A 23,406-nucleotide genomic window follows, 5' to 3' on the forward strand; every position below is an offset into this window, starting at 1 on the left:
CAGTAGGATGCTAGATACGAAAATGCTGTCAGCTCTGGATTAAGACAGTACGCAAATGTCCATCCACCCTGTTAACCTAATTACCATATGAAATGGCAGCATTACAGTTTGACTCATCTTACAAAACAGTGCTAGGGAGAGCCACATCCACCTAGGCACACCGCACACGTCCCAGGAATCCTTGCCTTCCCTGGCACAGGGGACGGGAAGCTCTGCTCTCTTGCCACGTGGAATGACTTGTTTGGCAGCAGCCCAGTGATTCCTACATCCCACCTGAAACCGTGAGGTTTCAGAGATTTGGTCCGGTTTGGGGCCGGCTGGCTGTCTCCTCCCCGGGAGCGCCGGGTCAGTGCTCTGCACCTCTGGGGGGGGCTGATCACACCTGCACGCCTCGGCCATGCATTTGGATCACCTGGGCCCGGAGAGTCTGGATTCCACTCAGGATGGTCTTCTGGTGCTCCACCAGCGTAATCCCCAGGCTAAGGACATCTCTGCAAAACGAACCCCGCGTCAGCCATGAAAAACAAGCCCTAACTGTGAAGTGCCCCAGCACTGACAGCTCCCAGGCAAGGGCAGCGCAGGTTTCAGACTATCAGGCTACTGCAGACCTGCTAGAGTAAGAAATCCTCAACTTGTCCCAGCCAAAGCAATACAGACCCTGACTGGGAATCCAGGGGTAATGTGTCTGCAGCACACCAAGCGCAAGACAGCTCCCAGCCCTGCTGCCCCGTGCTGCCTGCATCAGAGGTTATCAGTAAATTGCATTCAGTTTGACTCTGCTTTCTGGAAGGGACAGGCAACACTACTCTCACCAGAAACTACAGGTTTAAATCTCAGCTTCAAAAACCAGCAACTGAGACGCATAACACATGCAGCCCAACCCATGCCAGTGAGCTCTTACAGACGTGTTTTGGAAGGTCTGTCCTCTTGTTTAGCGACACCTGACTGTAACTGCAAAGCAGAGCTCACTCACGCTGCACCCAGCGACATGAGGTTATAGCCAGAAAACCAGTTCACTTACTGGGCTGTCATCCTGGCCACCGATTCCAGGTAGCAGTAGCCTGCAGCGGTGAAGTTGTCTTTGTACCTGCCCATTTCTATCGCTTCCAGCCACTCGCCCACGGAGCTGAAAGACGGGAAGGCTGAGAAGGTACGCTCGGTGAGGGGGATGGAAGTGCTGTGGGACCTGCCAACAACACGGGGCGGTGAGGAGGGAGCAGGGCACGGCATGCCTGAGGTGGGAACCGGCAGGCAAGGCAGAACAACAGGCAGCAAAGCAAGAGGGCAGTCACCTGGTGCACGTGGAGCTGGGGCACTTCGGGGGCTCCAGGCTCTGCACCATCTTGCTCAGGATGTTGTGGATGTGCGAGAACTTGGGTCTCTGGCTGCGGTCCTTCTGCCAGCAGTCAAGCATGAGCTGGTGGAGGGGTGGCTGGCAGTTCACCGGGGCAGGCAGGCGGAACCCGTCCTCCACGGCCTTCATCACCTGCAGCAGCCGAGGAAGGCAGAGGGGACAGGGTCAGGCGCTGTGATGCAGATCGCAGGCAAACCCCTGGCACAAACTTCCCTCCTCACACCCCGCCTGGGGAGCGGCAGCAGCTCCTCTGCGCGCCACAGAGCCACCTGCACACCTTTAGCAATGACAACATTGTCATCTACCACGCGGCTGCCGGGGACTCACGTCCTGGTGGGACATGTCCCAGTAGGGTCTCTCGCCGTAGGACATGACTTCCCACATGACGATGCCAAAGCTCCACACATCGCTGGCTGGACTGAAGTGGTGATACTGGATGGCTTCAGGGGCTGACCACAGCACCAGGCTCTTCCCGCACTGGATGGGCAGAAGGGGAGAAATGACGTGCTCACACAGCAGGATGCAGCCAATGCACGCAATTCCCGGGCGGCTGTTTGTCGTGCCCTGCCCAGCATCCGCAGGGTGGGCACAGAGCAAGCGCGTGTGCCACATGCAGGTTTAGTACCAGGAGAAAACTTTTGCTTCAATTTGTTTTAAATTGGCCATGCAACCATATGCTGCATGGGAGTGTGAGTCCTGAAATATTAATGGGAGAGGAGAATGTCTCTGGGAAGAGCTGATGGCATTTTATACATTAATATTTAATGAAAACCATTTCAGAGCTGCACAAACACACAGTCCCTCCACCCTGGCTTGCTCTCCTGTAATTAGCAATCCCCATCTCGGCATCTGCAGAGCCCTCTGGATGCACTACGGGAAGCAGGTGACAGACACCGCAGCTAATTGTAATTAACAGCAGGGAGACCTTGACCCCAAAGCCACAGCCCTGCTCCACCGCAGTGGGAGAAGCCAGGGCTCCTGCTGGGCTCTCCATCCCCCTCCCTCAGCGGGCTGCTCTGTACCCAGCAGCTCACCAGCGCCAGGGCAACTCTGCTCCAGAGCTTTGCGGCACAAGAGCCGCGGCCGAGCTACAGCTCTGCAGGCAACGCTCCCACGTCCAGCGAGGGGGGGTCGTGCCTCGCCAGGGACTCTTCGGGACAGTGGTACTCCCTACGGAGCACACTGAGCGTGCTTCCTGCAGCTAGTGATAACGGCTAAAAAAGTTTTCAAAAGACTCTTTCTGCTCAGAGCTGGCAAATGACTGCAGCTCCTGGCAGAGCGTGAGCCAAACCCTGCAAACAGGCTCTTCCCCCGGGACGCCCACAGCCTGCACTGGGACACAGGCACCGGGACCCTGCAGGCAGCGCACAGCTGCTGCCTCCTCGGCGCTGCCCGATGCTCCCTGCAAACAATAAGTGCTCATTTGATTGAGGAATCAATGCTCTTTAAAATATTAATGCCTGGTTAATGTGACACGCTAACAGCCCCAGCTGATACCGGGCAGCTGCAGGGTACCAAATGAAATACCTCTTATTGCTCTGCAGTTAAAAATGCATTGATGCACCATCAAGTGAGAAGCACCGAAGCGGTGCGTGAGACAAGCTGGGAGGGAGAGCTGGCTCCAGCAAGGGGCTGCGGGGCCTCGGGGCCCACGGGGTGCCTGCCCAGCCCCGTGGGCAGGGGCAGCCCCCCAGCTCTGTGCCAAGGGCTCCCGGGCAGCTTCTCCAAGCGCACACAGGCACTTGGGAGACGTGCTGGCTAGCAGAGCTGACGAGGCACGTGTGAATCAAGCAGGACTTAAATTCTTAATTGAAACTCATGAATTTCATTACAAGTGATAAAACAGACATGAGGAACCCTGAGGGGCTCCCTCCAGCCACCCACCGCCTCTGCCGGCTCGCGCAGACGTGCAGCAGGCCTGCGGCCAGAGGAAGAGCAGTGCTAGGCAGCTGTCGTGAAGTTCCCTGGCTAAACGCATTTGATTTCTAGCTGAGAAAGAAGCTGTTAAGATGCAGAGCCTGCATCCATACATGGGGAAGGAAACGGGAGCCTAGGAAAAATGCTGGTTCTGGAGTAGGATTGCTCTATGTCCTATTAACTCCACCTGTGGAAGCTGGCTGGCTTTGGATTTGATCCTTCCTCGGCATTCAGAGCAGGCTGCAAACCTCTCCAGTGACGCCAGGCCCTGGTCCAAGTGGCCCTGGCCATGCATTGCAGCCAGGGAGATCAACCCCTGCAGAGGTTTCGTAGCCGTTCTGTCAGCATTTTGCTTTTGTGAAACGTTGACAACAGAATTTGGAAATGCAGCTTACCATGGTGGAGAAGATGGTCTCCATCTTATCTTCTTGTGGCCGTCTGAAACCAGTTATTTTGCAAGCCAGGCTGCTGTTCACAAGGACTTTGTGGGCAGCAAGGCTTTTATGTATGTAACCCATCTCTGCCAGGTACTTCATGCCAGAGGCAATCCCCTGCAACATGCAAACGAGCTGGGTGGCCGTGAACTGTCCCTCATGTTTCTGAAAAGAAAAAAAAAAAAAAAAAAAAAAAAAAAGAGGAGGAAAAGCCAAAGGTGAGTAATGCCCAGCTCAAGGGGGCACTGCCAGCAAAACCCGAGTGGGTGGCAGACCCCAGCAGTTACCACCGGCTCCCACAGCACTCACCCTGAGAAAAGAGTCCAGCACACCGTTCCCCATGTACTCCATCACTATCATCATGGTACTCCCTGCACGGACAGACAAGGAGCACTGCGTGAGTCCTGCACATTGCTCAGGCAGTTCTAATGCTGCAGGTGTTAGAAATCCGGGTGCTAACCTCCAGCGTGGTCAGCCTGCACTGCCTGGCTATTAAGGGAGACAAGGACTTCATTCTCAGACAGTTTGCAACAAGCAGTGGGTCTGAGGCTTTCCTGTTGTTCCCAGCTGGGATCCCACTGGATCCCAATGTCAGATGCTCCTTTTATCAGGACGCTGAACCACATCACAAAGGATAGCACTACCCAGTGAAAGCAAAAGCAACCAGCTCAGCCCAAGACTCAGGACAGAAATACTTCCTTACCTACTAAAAAGGCTAGTTAAAATCAGCACACGTGCTCACATTTCTGTGGATTTACATGAATATCCACTTAACTACAGCATCTACAGACTAGTTCAGCGCACACACTCCCATGAGAGCCGGGAGCAGTCAGAGTCATCTGTTTTACTGACAGAAGCTCGCTTCAATTTGCTTTTATTAAGAGTGCACAGTTTTGCTGCTAAACCAGTCCTACTACCTGGATTTATTAATCTAGCTGTGAGCATTTTATTAATCATCAGAATGCTAAAATAGCTAATACATGAGGAAACACCTGATTTCCAGAGAGCCAACAGTATTGCACCTCCAGCACCAGGTCATCGCTCCAAAGCGACAGCTTAAGCACATTGCCTGCACAGGAGCCTTCCTCCGCTGCACGCGGCTGAGGCTGCCCCGTGCCGTACAGCCCGGGACCCCCTCACCTCTGGTGATGACCCCCTCCAGGCGGATGACATTGGAGTGATCGAACTGGCCCATGGTGCAGGCCTCCGCCAGGAAGGAGCGCTGCTGCTTCTCCGAGCACCCTGCCCGCAGGGTCTGGATTGCCACCGGCAGCTCTCGCTTGCTGGGCAGCTTCAGGCAGCCCCGGCAGATTTCTCCAAACTCTCCTGTGCAGCAGAGAGATGAGTTAAACAGCATCCACGGCAGGACGTCTCTTGCAGCCCGCTGCTCAGCGCCGCGCATTCCCCGAGGACGCCCTGCAATCACGCCCACACCACCCCTCAGCGCGCTGCCACAGATCCCTCTGCCGTTTCCAGAGCACGAGAGAATGAGCGACCTGCCAGCTGACTTCACAGCTTCCTCACAGCTTTCGGTATCATCGTGTAAGGGTGATCTGTTACTGAGCTGTGTATATACACACAACTGCTACAAAGCAAAGGGCAGCAGTCCTCTTCTGGGAAGTCAGCTTCCCTTTAGGGGACATTTTCTTTGCTTTGGGACCATACAGTGCATTTCTGTACCACGAACCATGTGTCCTGCTGTGTAGACAAGCAAGACTTTCCCATCGCTAATCAGAGGATTTGCCAATCCATAAACTTAGAAATGCACGGAGCCCTGCGTGGCTGCGAGCTCCCCCGCAGAGTCTGTTTTACCATCTTCCCCCACCTTTGCTGAACACGCGACCCTTCACACAAGTGTAGCATCAGCACGTGATACTAAAAACGTGATAATGCAATGCAATTTCCTCTTCCTACACCTCTAAGCCATTCTCTCCACACTCTGCCCAAGTGCGTATGGCGCTTTTTCCCATGAGATTAACCCCCAGCCACCAAGCTCACGCTCTCTGGGCCTGGCCCATTCTGCTTCGCAGCTCGGCACGCGCAGGGTCAGGATGGTTTCTGCAGTCTTTGAGGGAGAACATCCCAGCCTGCACAGCCACACGCTTGACAACAGCAGCTGCCAAATTCATTACACAAAAGGCCAATATTGGCTTTAGAGCAAAAAAATGCATAGCTATGAAAAGGTTTATTGATTTGAAAGCCAGGTACTCATTAGGTCAGCAGCGAGACAAATGCACTCCCAAATTCTTTATATTTAAATGTCTTCCTGACTGATTTTTCTTGATTTTTCAAACACCGATTTCCTTCAGAAAGGCATGTGAGATTAGTATCAGCTGCTCCACTCAGCAGCTACAAAGACAACCTCCTCTTTTCCTCTGTGTCCTCCTCCCTTCAACACTGTCCTTTAAGCTGGCGGGCAAGCCCTTCCTCCCTCTTCCCTGCCTCCACCTCTTCTTTTTCTGCAGCTGAATTTATCTTTAGGAAAAGAAATGACAAAGAATAATTGTGTTTTCCATGTTCTGGCACACATTAGCGGTTAAGGCTGTAGGGCCCAGTGAGGGGATTTTAATTTGCTTTTAAGTTTTAGGCAGTGAAGTTGATGAAAATCAATAAATCATTAGGTTCACTTATTTATAAATAGTTTTCATGCTGCTGTCGAACTGCCCAGATGCAGATAATTGCTGATGCTTTCTGGTCCGTGCCTCACTTGCTTGGCTGTGCTTAGCGCCTCAGAAAAACAAACGGCAATGCAAAATCAAGCTCCCGAACAAAATACTCGCCAGCCCCCCTCCCATCTCCCTGCTGCCAGCATGCACCCCCTGAGACAAGAGCAAGAGCAAAGGTCTGCAGCGCTGACAGTGCTGGAGGACGAGGAGCTGCCTTGGGACGCCGGCAGAGCCCGCGGGCAGCAGCAGCAGGGCCGGCACGCACCCACGGCGCTGCAGGGTGGGCAGGACCACAGCAGCAACATCATGGCACCGTCGTGGCCCTGCGTGCCAGGGGCGAGAGGGGAGCGCTCGGATGGGCACAAGCACAGCCCGCGGCACAGCCACCGCCCCGGAGCCCGCCTCAGAGCGGCCGGCGAGGAGGAACTTGCCTGTCCCAATGATCCTCTCGATTTTAATACTAGCGTTATCCAGCTCTTTGGCAAAGAGGTGCACGGCCTGCATGGGGTCTTCGCAAGTGTCAGGGTCGATGTACGTCCTCCTGGTTGGTATTTTAACTGCAGGGAAGCAGGAAATGCACAAAGGGCACATGAGAAAGGCTCGGCGGAGCTCCTGCCCACCTGTCCCAGGAAACGCTCTCAGAGGTTATCCATCTCCAGGTCTGCTGGCAGGATTAGCTTGCCACCTTTTTATAAGCAAAGCAAAACACTCGACTTTAAGGTTGCTAGGAAATTTCTTGTGGGATTAAACAAACCTAATCGCTCTACTCCACTGCCACAACCCCTGGGTTAAAGGAGAGCAGCTCCTACACTCTAATGCAGCTCCCTCCTGGACTGAGCCTATCTGCCACCCATGCTAATCCTCGAGTATCCAAATCATCTCCGTTCCCAAGACCTCTAGGAGAGATAATTATAGTAATGAAAGACAGCCATGTTCCAGGTCCCCTCAATTAGCAGCATGGGCAGCAAAATACTTCCCACAGGCGCCTACCATCTGCTGCATGGCGAGCGACCCTGCCCGGGAGCACGTCCAGGAGAACTGCGCAGAAAAAGGCTGACCTGCTTACAGCAACCCCTGCAAAGCTCCGGAGGGGAAACAGCCACCCACTTGCTGGGCCTTCCTCAAAACCCTAATTCGCATTTCCTGAAAACAAACAGCCAAAATGTCGGCCGAAACACATGAGCTCTGCTGCTTGCCAGGCCGCTGCTAAAGTGCTGCCACGTCGCCCCCTCTCCCTGTGCATGGCACGGAGGACGATGGATGTTTTGCGTGAGCTGCTCGGCCCGTCCAGGACCAGCGTATGGGCAAACGGCAGAGCCCTGCTGTCCCCGGGAAGGGGTCACACCACACAACGCTTCCCTTCCACCTCGGCTCCATTTGCCTTCCCAAGACTGGCAGCTGCCGCGCTCCCCTCGCCCTGCACAGAAAACCTTCGGCAAACTCCCAAGGGCAGCTCAGCAGTGCGAGGCCCTTCAAAGCCAGGTGAAACAGCCAAGCTGCCTCTGAGAAGCACGCAGGCTCTGCTGTTTCTGAAATGCTTCGGGGAGCAGAAGAGCATGTGTATGCGTCACGGGCATATGCCAGGAGTCAAATAAACTCATCAATCCTGACATCTGAATTTCCTTTGACAACTGTTGTCTGTAAAATTATTGCTGCTCAATAATCAAGAGTAGCCCCAGAAAACAAAGCTGTATTCTCATGTAGCCGTTTGTGAAAAGTTAACGGAATAATTCATGCGCCCCATGGAGAGCTAAAAGCATCTCCACTTCCTTTGGCACGGCAGTGACCTGTGCGCGGGAAGGACGGACACCAGCTCATGAAACTGTCAAGCCCGCCATCCCCAGAGAGCCTCGCTGTGCTGAGTCCCTGCTCTGGGATAATGCGAGATGACAACACTTCAAAAGGAAGGATTCAGGGCTGCTTTGTCGGGAGCTTCGTTATTAATAGCAATAAATACAGGCACTCCCACGCAGTCATACCGGCCATGGTGGCCAGGCTTCACTTACAATGGAAGTACAGCTCCTCATCCCCGTCCTGGCTGGCTTTGCTGTACCCACACTGTCTGCAACGAGAATGAAGATGCACACCATTACCTGGGCAGCTGCCTCTCGCTGGCTACACAAGCCTCAAGTCGCAGCCCTCGGGAGCAGTCCAGCCCCACAGCCAGCAGGCAGTTCAAGCCAGCTCCCACGCGTAGAGCCAGCGCTGCCCCGTGCTCCCGAGAGCCCCCGCGCCCTCACGTCGGTCCTCGTCCCCTGCCCCTGCCCTAGCCCCAGCCCTCCTGGGCCAGTGTCCCAGCTCACCTCCTCCAGACCATCACTCCGATCACCACGGACACCAGCACCGTCAGCCCCGCGATGGCCACCACCGCGATGAGGAGGACAGGGTTCTGCTCGCTGGAGGCCACCGTCACTGCGGGAGGGAAGCAGAGCCGGTCGGCAACGCACCCTGGGGCAGGTCCAAGGCACGGGGCAGCCCCGGCCGCTCCTCCCAGTGCCAGCCTCCGTCCTCCAGCAGGGCTGTGGGACAATTCACACGCACCACCGGGCTGCTTTTCACCATCCTCACAGCAATTCACATTCTGGTTCAGTTTAAAAAGCTCAAGCTGGTGCAATCAGACCAACATGCAGGGCAGTGCTGCAGGCATGGACAGAGCAACCCCAGCACTGCCGCACCAGGCTCCTGGTTTTGTTAATTGGTGCTGAGGAAAGGTTCCTGTTTACTGGAGGGACATATTAAAATTTATGGCTTACAAATAGTTTTCCTTCATCACATTAATCCCTTCCCTTCCTGCTTTTGCAAACAGGGGTATTAGAAAGCTACATTCTATATAAATTTTTTATTGGCTTCAATTCATTCTGAAAATGTCTTCTGTGTGGCAAATGGATGCAATTTAAAGCCCTGTTAAACACAATCTGTGATCGTCGTACTGAGCCAGCCATCTCAGGGCTTTCATTTCTAGCCAGGGTGGGTTATCAAGCTGAAGCCCTACCGTCTCTCCAAGCCCTCTTTTAGTCAGTGAAATGAGATGCTTCTGGACCATAGTTATGAATGGAAACTGTGAAAAGGAAAAGCCCCAGCAAATAACATTGATGCTGGCTGACCTTATTCAGCCAAGCAGCTAACAAGCCAAGGGCCTCATGAGCCAGGATGGCAGTGGGGGTAAGCAGTCATCTCCTGTCTGGGGCACGCATCCAAGGCCAGCTGGATCTCCAGGCTGGTCTTGCCTGCTCTGCTGCCGCCTGCGCGGCCGGCCACCCCAGCTCTGCAGCACCCGCTGCGAGCTGCACAGCTTCACAGACCCAGGCAGGATCGCGCCCTCAGCAGTTAACGCCAAGGGGGACTGACACTCGCTCCCTTCCAGCACCTGTTTGGCGGCCCCAAAAAAGGGACCTGTTGAGATCTGTTCTAGTACCAACATCACGCCAAGACAAAACAACCCCCGTCACTCTGGTAAGCACTTTCTTGGGCAATCTCGGTCAAAGAGCAGAGACTTTGTCCCCAGCCTCTACACCAGAGAGAAGCCAGAGACTGGCTGCCCTCACTGATGCTGCGCTGAGAAGAGTGAGGACGGACACCTCCAGGACAGGCAGGCCAGCAGTAGCAACCTTGTTAAAATCAAACAGGAAAATGCAGTTAAAGGCAAGTCCTGGGAATTAGCTGCTCTCAGACCCAGAGCGGCAGAACCAGAGGAACAGATGCCGCTGCACGAAACCAAGAGCATCTGGGGCAGGAGCAGCGAGCAGCAGCATCCCCGCAACTCAGCTCAAAGAGCCTCATGTCTGCCGGCGCGTGTGTAAGAGATGACGAGCCTTGCCAACACTTACACTCTGCCAGCGTCTCCACTTCAATACTAGGGTTGTAGTTTCCGTAGTCCGGCGAGGAAGATGTCCGGATTTGGAATATATAGAGGGTGCCAGGCTTCAGGTTATTGACCGTCACGGCCGTTGATGTGGTTTTCACAGTTGAGTAGCTTTGATCTCTCTGATCCTGTGAAATAACGAGATACCCGAGATCTAGCTGGACTGACAGCTGCGCCGCAGAGCAGGCACAGCACAGCTGTATCTTCGCCTCGCCTCTGGGTCCCATCAGGACAGTCTGTCTAAACATAAAACCTTCAACGGGAAGAATACATTTACTAGATGTCTCATTAATAGAAATTACAGGGAAAGGTCACGTGAAATGGCAGATGGAGCCAGACGATGCGCTGTGAAGGCAGGCGGAGGGTGGGGAGGTGGGGAGCAGCTGTGCCACCCCGCACAGCTCCTTTGCTCCCGCCTGCCCCCGCGCTGGCCACCGCCGGAGATCGTTTTCTCAGCCGTCTCGGGTACTTGCAAACAAGTTCCCTGGTGAGAAGACGAGGCTGGTGCCACCGCAGTTCCAGACCAGGGTTATCTGAGGCTGCTTTCCACTGGGAGCAGGGCTGGGCCACATCCCGCTGCCTCGGCATCGGCCTCTCTCGGATCCCACACGCGCACACTGCACCCTCGTTATGCCGGGACCAGCCCCATCGAGCACCCCAGCCCTGCGATCTGGCACGGGCAGCAGCAGTTCACCGTGCCGCTCCCAGGGCCAGGGATATCGCTGTGAAACGTATTTTCCATGGAATATGCTTTTCCCCTTGAATCTCCATAGCTAAAGTACAGCTTTAAAAGCAAAGATTGGGAACTAAGTTGATTTTCGTGTCAGCATCAAGAGCCTCATTTCAGTGAATAATTGCTAAACTATAGTTTGAATTCCCTACCCAAGCAGGACGTTTCCTCATTTCACATACCCTGCATATCTTGTTGCTGCAGCCCATTTGCACAGGAATTACCGTCTCGGGCTTCAGCGTTTGCCCTCACCCACAGATCCCTCCTTTCAGATCTATCAGATGCTGAAAATCACATTAACATGAATCAGCTTCAAAGTAGCTTGCTTCTAAATACAGAATGCCAACATGTCACCTGCACAGTTTGCTTGACATGTAATCAGTTTCATAACGAGCCTGAGCACACGCAGATAAGGTAATTTGTGGAACTGTGTCATAAACTGCATTTATTTTGATTTAGAGCATTGTCCCTGCTCTCTGCCCACCAGTATTTCTTCTAGAATTCTCAACCCACCACACCTGTCAAATAACAGCTATTTTTAAAATTAAGAGACTGTCGCAAAAATGTTTGCTTGCGTCCCCTACTGTGTGGAAGACCACTCACAGTTCACCAAAGTCATGGGTTCGGTGGCCCTCAGTCCTAAACCAGTGAAGACTACAAGGTCTGACACTTTCCCAGAGCACAGGCTATGAACACAGGTGTCATCTCGTCAAAGATTTAGAAACCCAGCATGGTTTAGCAGTCCCTGTCTAGCTGGCTAATGGCAAGCACCCAAACCTCAGATTTCTAATGTCCTTGAAAAAAGCCATCCAATGCATTACAAAAAAAAAAAAAAAAAAAAGAATGAATGAAAATTATTAGCTTTACTCTTTCTCCCAGGGAGATGTCAACATTAGGACTGGATGAAATCTTGCTGCACAGATGGGGGAAAAGAACACTAATTAACATAAGCCGTACAAATAATCCAAATTTCCTAAAACTTGCATAAGCAGATTGCATAACACTGTCGGAGAAGAAAAGACCTTATTGGCCCCCATTTGAAGCACTCCTCTTACTTTCGGGTGCCAGTAAAATCTTCACAACAGCACCGGCCGCAGACACACACTCCGACCCTTTCCCACCACTCGACCTTCACGTGGCGGCGGCTGACTGCGGCCGGGAGCGGCGGCACCCGCGGCGGCACCCGCACCGTGCCCAGGAGGGGCAGACCTGGCTGGTGGGGGAAGCACCCAGGGGTCGGACAGGGAGGGCTGGGGCACGGCTGAGAGCTGGCGCCCATCCCCAGACCCTACCTTCTCGTAGTACTTGACCTCGTACTCGGTGCCGTTGGCGGTCGGGAAGCCCGGCTCCTGCCACGACAAGGAGACGCTCTTCTGCTCAACTTTATCCGTGCGGATGTCAGTGACAGGAGTCGGCGCTGAAAAAGCAGAGAGGAAGGCAGTGGGTGATCACGGCGCTGCCGGGGCAGAGCATCCCCCCCTGCTCTGGCAGCGCACCCCGCGCCCTCCAGCAGCGCCCAAAGCCCCCCGCACCAGCCCAGCACAGCCAGCCAGGCCTAGGGCAGAGCCCCGGGGACATGGCCAGTGACACTGCATGCCACCACGCTTTGGCTACTTTGGTTCTGAAGAGCCAAGTAAGTGCAACCAGGAGATCACACACTACAGGGAATTTCATCTCTGCGAGTCCCTTATCAGCACGAACGTGTTCAGTTGCGGTTACTTCATTTCTGCTTCTGCCCTGTGATGCCACAGTAAAAACTTTAACAATTTAAGCAGCTGAAGAGCATGCTGCTTTTGCAGATACTCTGCCCCACACCACCCCGGACAGCTGGGAAGACGGGAGAGCTGCCTGCCCTACCCGCTGCGGAGCACACAGCCCGTGCCCCAGGAGCTGGCTGTTTATTTCTAGTTAGCACATGCTCCACGCTGTATCCTCCTCCCTGGCACGTGTGCTCCAGTTTAGTTCATCTCACTATGCAAGACACACTTGCCAACTATTCCCATTTTAACCAGGTTTGGCTCCAGCAGGCAGCTCGCAGTTCCCAGCTATCCACAGGGTCTCTGCCTGACACTAACGCCTTTGCCATTTGCGGCAGCAGAGGAGGTCTGCCTGCCTTACCCTGCCGCGCTCATCCGCTTTCCCAGAGCATCCTCCATGCCATCCCCTCCTCTGAGCACCTTCTTCTGCCTTCAAGCCCCTGAGCTGCACCCGGTGGCCCGTACAGCTCCTGCAGCTGACAGGCAGCAGCACTGCCTGCACCGGGCTCCCTGCCTGCAGGCAGCATCCCAGCAGCTCTTCCAAAAGCCTCTGCCTCCTGCACCAGCAGAAAGCCAGCTGGACCTGTCAGACTGTCTGCAGCATCTCAGGAGCCAGCCAAGGACACGGCATCCCCCGACTGCCCAGAGCAAGGCAGCAGCAGCTCAGACATGATGACCTGCCCGTGGCCAGGGCATTCACCAGCAAGAGCAGGAGGAAGGGGCTGCCTGGAACACGCTAGGACATCCGTGTCTTTGCTGCAAAGGCGCTATTCAAGACAGACACTAAATATTTTAGTAGGGAAAATAAACTTTGTACCTGGTACCTTGATAAAAGCTCCTATTGGAGCCCCTTGTTCTGCTTTGGATTGATTAGAGAGAATTAGGATTGATTAGAAGAAGTGACCTCCCCAGTGGCCGAACATGCCAAGTAAGGTCTTCACAGGTGTCCTGGGGCTGTGCCACAAGCTGTCCCGGTTGGCGGGCAGCAAGTCTCCTCTCTGGATGAGGAGGGAACGGGGAATAGCACAAAAGCTTCCCGTAAGTGCAGCCCTGGGCTGCCCAGCCCGCCCACAGCAGCCAGCAGCCCGGCCGTGGCTAGACAGCACAGTTCTGGCACAAGGGTGGTCCCTGGATCACCCCGGCAAGCACCAGGGGCCAGAACACACCAGGGTGAAGGGGCTGCAGTGACCAACTCGCCCATTTACACCAGTGGCCCTGCAGCAGGCACAGGGAAAGCCGCACGGGGAAATCGGCTGTTTCTAGCTTGCCCCACTTCTCCATCAAATCAGGATGTTTGCTGGACCCTGACTATCCCACAGAGACTCCTGTGGAGATGAACAAGTCCCTGGAAAGTAAACTTAAGTATCTGTGAAATTTTGTATTTATTACTTAGCTCATTAATCTTTGCTGAAGAAAAAAGTCCTCCTGATGTTTTATTCATGATGGTTTGCTCCCTGATTCCAAGTCCCTTTGGCTTCTGCTGAAAGAGTGAGAGGGCCCGAAGGGCAGCGGGGAGCCCCCGCGCTCATGCGAGCTCACACCCCTGCACACGGCTCCTTCTGCTGCAGCCTGGCTGCGTGTCACTTGGCCTTTTCAAAAATAATTCTCCGAGTAAATACGCTGGCCCCAGAGCTGACCTTTAAGGGGATAACGAATTGTCCGCGTGTAAAGGGGGAGACGGTTCACCCCGGCAGCACGAAGCGAGGCAGAAATGGCCCACCGGGCCAAGCAGGACACGGCCCCCGGGCAGCGGCACCACGAACCTGCGGCACAAATGCACGCCGAGGTCTGCCTCCTTCTCAGGGATCAAGAGGAAAGGCAGGACTAGAGACCTTCACCGGCACCCTTGGAGAGAACCTCTCCTGCCCACGTCGACTGCCAAGCACTTCACACTTTCGGACCTCCCGCATTTTTTGCCAAGGTTTTTCACACAAGGGGAGGTCTGCGACTCCTCCAGCACAGCAACCCTGTGGCGCTGCCATCCTCCTCGCCAGTCTGCGTGACAGCACACGGGAAATGGCCAGCACCGGCAGCACCCGTGCGCGGCAAAGGTTCCCTTCCACTGCCAGAGACCGTCAACCCTGCCGGTACCGGCAGGAAGCCCCGTGCCCTCTTGTGACACTTCAAACACCAGTAATGAGTATGACTGAATTTGCACTGCTTTGGCACACTTTTGCTCCAAACCTTGCAAACTGCTCCTTATTCCCACTTCATCAGAGCCAGGCTTAGGCTAGCACAGGCTGTAATATGGCATTTGCTGTTGGAGCGGACTGGTGAGGATGATTTTCACGTGTAAGAAGTGTTTCAATAAGATGAAAAAAGATAAATATTCTCAGCTTCCTTCACCAGTCTCGCAAGCACACGCTGACCCACGTGCACAAACAGAAACGCACACGGGCACGCTCACAGCTCTTGTCGCTGGGACAGCAGGGTAATCCCCACCACGAGCCTGCGGCCTCTACACGAGCGCACGTCGCTGCATGTTTTACACAGCGACACGCGATACAGGCGGCTGAGGCCAGCCTGACGCTTAACTTGGGTTTTGCTCCTGTAAACTAAGCGCTCCTTGCTGTCTTATATGATTCCCATCAATAAAATATCACACAGATGCCCTCCTGTATCTCTGAATCTAGCAAACAGACTGAAGAAACCTGAACAAGTGGTCCTGACAAAGTCATCAGGAAAAAAAAAAAATCACACTTGCTTAGTGATGGGCTGTAGAGCAGAACCCATGGTACCCAGAAAAGCAGGCACTAGCCTCAAACATGTTTAAAAGGGATTAAAGAAAATCACACAGACTATAAAGCATTTCCCACTGTGAAAAAAGCGTTTCCCATCAATATTTTAAGCTCCCCTAACATTATCTCTCTTCTGAAAAAGCAAACATTAAATTATTCACCACTCTGCCTGATTTTATAAACTCCATTCCATTATATGTGGGTTTACTCCTCTTAATTAACCAGCGTACCAGCAGAAAAGGCATAAAACTAGGTGTGGGCACCGTGTCCCTCCACTGAACGACCCCAAACCCAAAGGGGTTAGAGAGGGACAACAGCAAGTACTTAGAGATGGAGCTGAACCAAGCGTGCCTGCCGGCCACGCAGCAGGACGAGCCTCTTTGGTGCCCAGCCCCAGCTCCTGCGCTCAGGTCTCCAGGAACGCTCTCCCCACACCTCTTCAGAGCCGGGGCAGCTGAGCAGACACACAGCAAGCCAGAGCAGACCATGACCTGTCCACCGTGCTGTCTGCTGCTCCCCGCATGGGGCGAGCGGCAAGTGGACGGACAGGACTTGCCATCGCCCCCGAAACGCCTCTGCCAGCCTGCACCACGGCACTGCTCGCGCTGGGGAGAGCCAGCCTCTCCCCTCCGTCAGCAGTTATTAACACCCCAGCACAGAAAACGCACTGAGCACTGTCCCAGGCAACTCCTGCCCCAGGGTCCTTCTTTCCAAACCAGAGGTGCAGCCTCATCAGTTACCGTGCAGCTCCTCCAGGTCCAGTTCTCAGCGGGCAAACGTGTGCCCTCGCCCCGTAGTCAGCTCATCCCGGGCCCCCTGCCCCTCCTGGCTGTGGCTGCGCTGGTGTTGCTGCACCAGCAACAAGCAGGCGCAGAGAAGTCTGCTTCAGAGGACCTAATTCAGCACAAACCACTTCTCCACAGTCTGAGAAAGGAGAATGCATTTCGGCACTGGCTGCATTATTAATCTGCAACAGATTTAAAAGCCCTTTAAGACAGGAGCTGATCCCTGCCGGGAATATAAATGACATCGTCCCAGAGCGTACATTTACATAGCTAATGCAGCTCTACTCCTGCAGGTAAACAGCTCCGTTCGCTCGTCAAACACTTTTATTTAGTCCCATGCTGGGGCCAGATTAGAAAAAACACAGTATTAATTTTGCCTCCTGCAGACTAAATAGCATCTTTTCTTTTCCCCTGCAAATACAATGAACAACTGCTAATTCCCTCTTGTGACTGCTGAAGGGGAAGGGCAGCGCGAAAGCCGCACTCAGAGCTATATTTAGAGGAGCAGGGATCTGACAGCTAAATAGGGTCTTGTTTCTTCGTTTAATTTTTCCTCTGAACCTGTGTATCTGCAGACAGAGCTTCCCTGCTGCTGCAAATGACTTCCGAGACCACCGCATTGTAGCTGCCAAGAAGTCACCACCGCTCCAGGCATCCCTGAAGTCTCCCTTTCTCCTGATTTCCAGCCCCATCCAGCACTTCTGTGATGGGCTTTAATGCCGAGGGGCTCCAGGGCTCAGGATTTGCTGGAGACAGCACGCTCCACAGAGCAGCTCTGCAAGCCGCCCGTGCCAGCCATGGCTCCGCGTCCTGCCTGCACAGGGTCCCCCCCCCGTGCGCAGCCCTCCTCACGGGGCTCCTGCCCGAGAGGGGCACTACAGGCAAACTGGACTGAGAAGCTCCCTCCCCAGGAGATGACCTCCTCCCCCTCCTTGCCAATGGCTCAGGTTAATCACCACCTTCGCTTCTTGCCCACAGTGCCAAAGCGAGAGGAACTGGACCACCCGGGCACCTGCAGACGGAGCAGGTCCAGCCTGGCACTGCCCCGGGAGGGGACACCCTCAGCAGCAAAAAATTTAAGCGTTTCATGAAACTTCCTGAGCCTCAGCTGCTCAGCTAATTCTGAGCCACCATCTGCATCCGGAGACTTGACAGCTCGACAAGAGACATTGATTTTGAACAGATTACAAGATTAATTATGCCATATTCTCTATGCGTATTTCAGTTCCTTCAGGAGTATGCAGTGTTAAGGGGCTGAGATTCCCACTCCCCCCAGAAGAAAAGCTGTATTAAGCAGACGAATGGCTAAGGCACGGTTGGTATCACGGACTTGTTGCTTCACTCCCTGCAGAGGACGGGGCGCTTGCTGCCCTTGCCCGGCCTCTTGTCCCCAGCTCCGACCTGAAGCTGCAGGCGAGGAGGCAGCTCCTGAGCACCGGTCCCTCTGCCCGACACAGGCAGGAGCCTCTGGAGGAACGGCTCGTTACCAGACCTCGTTAAACTCACCCCCCCCTAGCTTGTACGCTGGCTCAGGAATAGCCTGAGCTCAGGAGACAGAAGATCCTCCCAGAGCTAAATCCATCCTTGAACAGCAAAGATCCTAATGAGGAATGACACCTCCACTGAAGAGCAGTCTGTGGCACAGCATCCACCCAACGGATTCACAGAAATTATTACATGAGGGAAGAGAAAGCAACAACACGGGCAAAAACATTTGATCAAGTGGTGAGAAAATTATTATAACAAGATGAAAGTTTAATCTCTTCAGATGAAATTGTTGGCCAGTCCCTGCCACGAGGTATGTGAGTATCATCTGTCTCCATTAACTGTGGCTTGGCAAAGGGTTTTCACGCACGTTGATAACGTAACCACAGAGGAGCAGACAAGGACACAACAAGCCAGAGCTGATTTCCCTTCGGCACAGCTAACCGCTGAGGAGGGACCAAACCCCTCCAGCTGGCCATGGGGGTCAGGGGCCCCGTGCACGCAGGCAGGCGGATGCTCGCTTCCCCTCGCGTAAGGGAACAGAAACGCGAAACAAAGTGGAAAGGGACGCTTACAGTAAGAAATTGTGCCGCAGACCAACATAGAAGAGAGATGAAATTAATGCTTTTGTTTCCAAAGGATAGCCAATATTTGAATTATCTATTTTAAGGAGGGTATTTTGTGAATGGGCTGAAAATGTTGTTTCTCTGAAGGTGCTTTTTTGTGAGCTGTAAATTCAAGCTGCAGCTGGATCACAGAGCAGATTCGCCCCTTGGGAGGAGCGCAGGCTGTCACCACGTTCACCGCCACCCTGCTGCAAGCCAGCACAGCACAGTGGGAGACAACGGGGCCACGGGCTCCCGCAGCGCAGCCAGCCCCTGGCCTCCCCATGGCACCAGCTGAAACCCCCTGGGGAGCGTCGCAGGCCGTCTGCATCTCCCCCTCCCGCCTGTGCTGCCGCGCTGCCCGCCATTGCTGAGCACCACGCCTGTGCCACCGGAGCAAACCACGAGGAACTGGGGCGCTGCCACGGTGCCGGGCTGGAGGAGCCCGGGGACAGTGCCCACACCACCTCCAGACCCCGCAGCCTCCCATTAATCCTTCCATGGATTAAGCCATGGAGCCAGCCGCTGAGCAGACTCATAGACCCCCGAGGTGACACGCAAGTCTAAGACAGCGCAGGCAACTCTTGGTGCAGCGGGGGTGAGGCACGCCCGCCTTCAGCGGTCACGTACGCGACACGGCAGCCGTACCTGCACGGCCGGTGGAGACGTTGACCTCAGCGTACTGCTGCCCCAACAGCGGGCTGACACCCGAGACACCGTTGACAGCTGCCACGCGGATGGTGTAGTTGACGTGAGGCAGCAGGTTCACCAGGGTGACAGTCCGGTCCACGAGCCCTGTCTGCTGCGGCACGAAGCCCACGCCGCTGCCGCACTGCTCACAGCGGCCCCGCAGAGCCGCCGGGCACCGGCCGCACCACAGGCTGTAGGTGAGGTCGCTCCGGCCGCCCGCGTCGGCAGGGGCACTCCACTCCAGGACCAGCGACGACTGCTGCAGGCTGTAGACAAGGTTCCTCGGGGCGGAGGGTGGACCTGGAAGCAGAAGAGCGTCCGTGCACGGGTGCTGGGACAGCTGGGTGCTGCCTGGGGAGGAGGCAGCAAACCTGCGGTTCCTCCGGGAGCAGCAGCACAGGCACCGGTGGCGGAGCAAGACAGCACAGTCCCGGGCAGCCACAGCACGTGGCAGCGCAAGGGGACGTGGATGCACCGATACATGCAGCACGGCGGGGACACTGGGTGGAGGATCCCCGCCAGAGGGACGCGTTATACGCAGCGAGCCGCAGCTCACACAGCGCGCCAGAAGCGCCTGGCCAGACCCGGCGCCTCACCAGGGTTCAGCTGCAAGGGGCCCAGGAGCCCTGCCGCTGGTCGGACACTGCCCAGCCACGCTCGCTCTCGGCAGGGTCTCTCATCACCGTGCAGGCAGCTGCACGGCATCCATCACTGGAGTAGCTGGGGTCCAGTCCAATTAACTAGAGGCCATTTAATTAAAATCGGAACGATATTGACTAAATGACTGTGCCCTAGTTTTACCAGGGAGTCTGTAAGCCTGACCACACGCCTGTCTCATCAGATTGCAGCTTCAGTCTGCGAGCTCTGGTGCAGGGACAGCCCCTCCACCCCCCGCACCGCAGCAGCACCCTAGTGCAGACAGGACCTCCCAGAGACACGCGTGCCCAGGCACAGCTCCCGCGGGCGCGCAGGAGGACAGCCGGACAGGCTCCCAGGCACCCGCTTGGCTCTGCGCTGCAGGACAGACGCATCGTCTGGATCCCTGTATCCTCACTTTACAAAGAGCCGTCGTTTCAGCAGGACGTACGTGTGCAGGAGGCAGATGGTGGGTCTGACGGGGACCTGGAGTAGTTCTTCTGGCATGAACAGAACGTGGAGGCTTCCTCATGCGTGAAGCTGTGCTCAGGGCAAGGAGAGCAGAAAGGGAGACGGAGGGAAAGCTTGTAAAATCCAGGAAGGCAAGCTGAAAAGACAGAGAGAGGGAGTTATGGGAAGAACACCACAAGATGAATGGGGGATATGTCCAATGACTGCATTTTCCCATTTCCTGGGACATCCTTTGCCTGCCACTGGCCAGCAGGTATCACCCTCCAAGCTACCTTCCCTGAGCGCCTGCATGACCCTGGTACCAAGGGAGACGTGCCTTTGGTTTGACCCAGAACGGACATTTGGATGCTGTAGCTCTGCACCAACTTCCAGGCTGGGGGACCCTTGCAAGGGGCTGGAGGAATGGCCAGACATCAGCTGGAGGAACACGTGGAGGTTCTGGAGGGACACAGGGGACAAGATGACTGCAGAAAGATGCAGGATATGGAGAATACATGGCTTAGGGTTTAGAGTCAGGTGAGCGGAGCAGAAATGACATGGGAGCCATAGCAAGACTCAGCAACAGCCCCAAAAGGGGAGGAATAGTGAAAATGGAAAAGTTGGAGACCTCATCAGTCACCAGAGCTTCATATACAAGCCCAAGCCACTAGGCCATGTCACTGGCAGCTACCGCTTTATCCCTGTGGATTATACAGCAGTCGCTGCAGGCAGTGAGGTATGTGCTGAAGTTAACAGTACTATAAATTTGCTTTTATAGGTCACACACAGGCTTCCCTTACCCTTTTAAAGTACTTTTGATACGCAAACAAACAAGTAATTCACACGCTGGTCAAGGATTTGCTTGATCTTTGCTACAAGCCCCATGCAGCCTACAAGCAACACCCCCAGCAGGACACCCAGAAGCTAGTTCTGCACAAGAATTATTACCTTACAAAAACAACAAAAAAGGCTGCAAAACTCCATAAAGCAGCATGCAACAGTTTCAGTTTGACCCTAAAACATGTGAAAAGGAAGCAGCCTGCAAAGAAATGTGTGCCTGTCATTGCTGGGTGCCCCATAGGGGACGGGGCATGCGTGCCCCATGCCCGCCTCCTGCCTGCCTGCACAGAGGACCCCGCGGGCTGGCAGCCCCTCGGCGCCGAGGGGTGGCCCCCAGCAGGGCCAGGGGTTTGTCTCAGCTGGATTTCAAGCTAAACAGAAGCACTCATGTTTTGCTTGGCTTCTTCATCTTCTTGGTGTGGTGCTGCTGTCTGCTACCCTTTCATCAGCTCCCCGAATATTTAAAAACTTAATCACTTGTAAAGTTCCTAGATGAACAGCTCCACTAACACAGTCCCCTCTCTTGTAATTTTTAAGAAGTTGGCTGCTGAGACTGTTCCTTTTAAAGCAGATTATTCCAGTGCACTCTGGCTCATTAATTTTTATCATGATATAAAAGTGGCAGATACAGCTGTGATCTGAGGACAAAGCACTAGACACAGCACCCTGAAAATGGGTGAACATTTAAGGGGAGGTTATTTCACCTACTGCAAGGTCTTCAGAAATTCAGTGCCCTGCAGTCAGACATGGGGAGGGACCACAGCACCGTGGCTGAGGTTTGCACCCCCAGTGGTCCCACCATCCCCTGGCCATGGGCACATGACAGACAGCAGCTTGGCAGAGCCGGGAGCAGCAACACACGTGAGATATTTTTGCTTTTCTTACATAACAGATGCAGCCTTTCAAGAGCTGCCTAAAAGCCTTGATCTTTGCCAGACAAGATCTTGTGCTGCCGTGTCTCCCAATGCAAGCAAAGCCTGCAGAAAGCAGCAGATTTGGCCTCCTCAAGCCCATTCCAATCATGCCCAAGAAACAAAGAGATTTCCTTGCATCTGGAATGGAAACTGCAACTTTCCAACTGATGTGGACTGAACGTTATATTTCTATAGCAAAACTGAAGAGTTAAATTGTTAAAATGGAGAATAAAAAAAACCCAAAAGCTATTAAAAAAAAAAAAAAAAAGAGGGAACCAAAATTAGCAGATTATTCCTGGGCGCCTCTTGGCTGTGGTTCCCAGCTGAACTGGACAAGACAAAGCAGTTCGGCACATGCTGCCGTCACCCAGACACGAAGGGCAGCCTCATCGGTGGCTCTGGCCAGCTGAGCTGGTGACCGTGCTGGACATCAGGACCCCGCCGTGGTCACCGGAGACGCGCTGGTGCTTCCTGTCTGCCTGACCTGGCTGCAGTGTTGGCCCCGGGTGAGATGATCCACATGCCAGGAGCCCTCATTGCTCTCACTGGCTGCAAGGGGAGCCCAGACACCTTCACCAGCTGTCAGTGCCTGCCAGACAGCTGGAGCAGCCTCTCCTCAGAGGTGCTGGAGGTGGGATTTCTAGGAAAACATGTGTTTCTAGGAAGAAGAATTGACATTTGCTCTTGATCTTGCAAACTCTTGGCAACAGCTGCTGCCAGTGTAGCACTGGAGAGCCTGCGGTTCTATATTCACCTCTCCCATCTCAGTCTGCACGCCTCCAATACCAGATAAAGCTTTTAAAAAGCACAGGCTTGACAAACGCAACAGAGAAGATTAAGACAGCGAGCCACAATGCATAGTAAATGTCATTCCCTACCTAGGGTGCTAGATGAAACAGGAAAAACTAGCAACTGTTTAAATTACTCCCAAAACTTCCAGCTTCCTCTTTGCAGTTGGGAAACCAAACCAAAACTAGCGTTATATTCATGTAACGGAGACATAATTAGCTGGCTGTTCCTTTAGTTAGGCAGCACAGACTGCAAGACAGGGCAGAAGTGTCACCGGTGGCCTGCTAAAGATCCCAACGCCCCGCATGCCCAGGGCACAGCCACTTCCAGAGGGAAGCCTGAGGGCACATCCTACCACAACAGGCGGCAGCCAGATGTCACCAGAGAAACCCAGCACACAAGAGGGCTGAGCACCTGGAGCTCTCCACTGAACAAGCCACCGACAGCGAGCCGAGCATGCGCTGTGCCCATCCCGAAGAGGCAGAGAGGCAGCAGACCCCCAGATCCCGCAGTCCCCGCATGCTGGGGACGACGTCTGAACTTCCCCAAACACTCAAGCGTTTCCTCCCGGCTCTGCAGGGAGGTGACCCGAGCGCACGCCCAGAGCCGGGGCTCGCAGGGCCACAGAACCAGTGCTTTCGGCTGGGATAAAGTTAATTTTCTTCCTAGTAGCAGGCACAGTGCTGTGGTTTGGATTTAGGATGAGAATAACGCTGATAACACGCTGATGTTTTTAGCTGTTGCTCAGCACTGC

The 23,406-nt window shown here is 54.3% G+C and overlaps 1 protein-coding gene across 1 annotated transcript in view; it reads right to left on the reverse strand.

Moving 5' to 3' along the window:
- Window positions 1-376: 376 nt before the first annotated feature.
- Window positions 377-23,406, reverse strand: part of EPHA10 (EPH receptor A10) — a 40,188-nt gene continuing 17,158 nt past the window's right edge. The window contains exons 4-17 of the mRNA XM_075721854.1: window positions 20,111-20,266; window positions 18,982-19,323; window positions 12,256-12,380; window positions 10,199-10,361; window positions 8,675-8,783; window positions 8,378-8,433; window positions 6,803-6,928; window positions 4,846-5,031; window positions 4,015-4,076; window positions 3,667-3,870; window positions 1,682-1,831; window positions 1,293-1,486; window positions 1,022-1,186; window positions 377-491 (exon numbers count right to left, since the gene is read on the reverse strand). Coding sequence (XP_075577969.1) covers window positions 377-491; window positions 1,022-1,186; window positions 1,293-1,486; window positions 1,682-1,831; window positions 3,667-3,870; window positions 4,015-4,076; window positions 4,846-5,031; window positions 6,803-6,928; window positions 8,378-8,433; window positions 8,675-8,783; window positions 10,199-10,361; window positions 12,256-12,380; window positions 18,982-19,323; window positions 20,111-20,266 — 2,153 coding nt within the window. The remainder of the gene's footprint in view (window positions 492-1,021; window positions 1,187-1,292; window positions 1,487-1,681; window positions 1,832-3,666; window positions 3,871-4,014; window positions 4,077-4,845; window positions 5,032-6,802; window positions 6,929-8,377; window positions 8,434-8,674; window positions 8,784-10,198; window positions 10,362-12,255; window positions 12,381-18,981; window positions 19,324-20,110; window positions 20,267-23,406) is intronic.

The sequence above is a fragment of the Pelecanus crispus genome, chromosome 16, assembly GCF_030463565.1.
Source record: "Pelecanus crispus isolate bPelCri1 chromosome 16, bPelCri1.pri, whole genome shotgun sequence".
Lineage (NCBI taxonomy): Eukaryota > Metazoa > Chordata > Aves > Pelecaniformes > Pelecanidae > Pelecanus > Pelecanus crispus.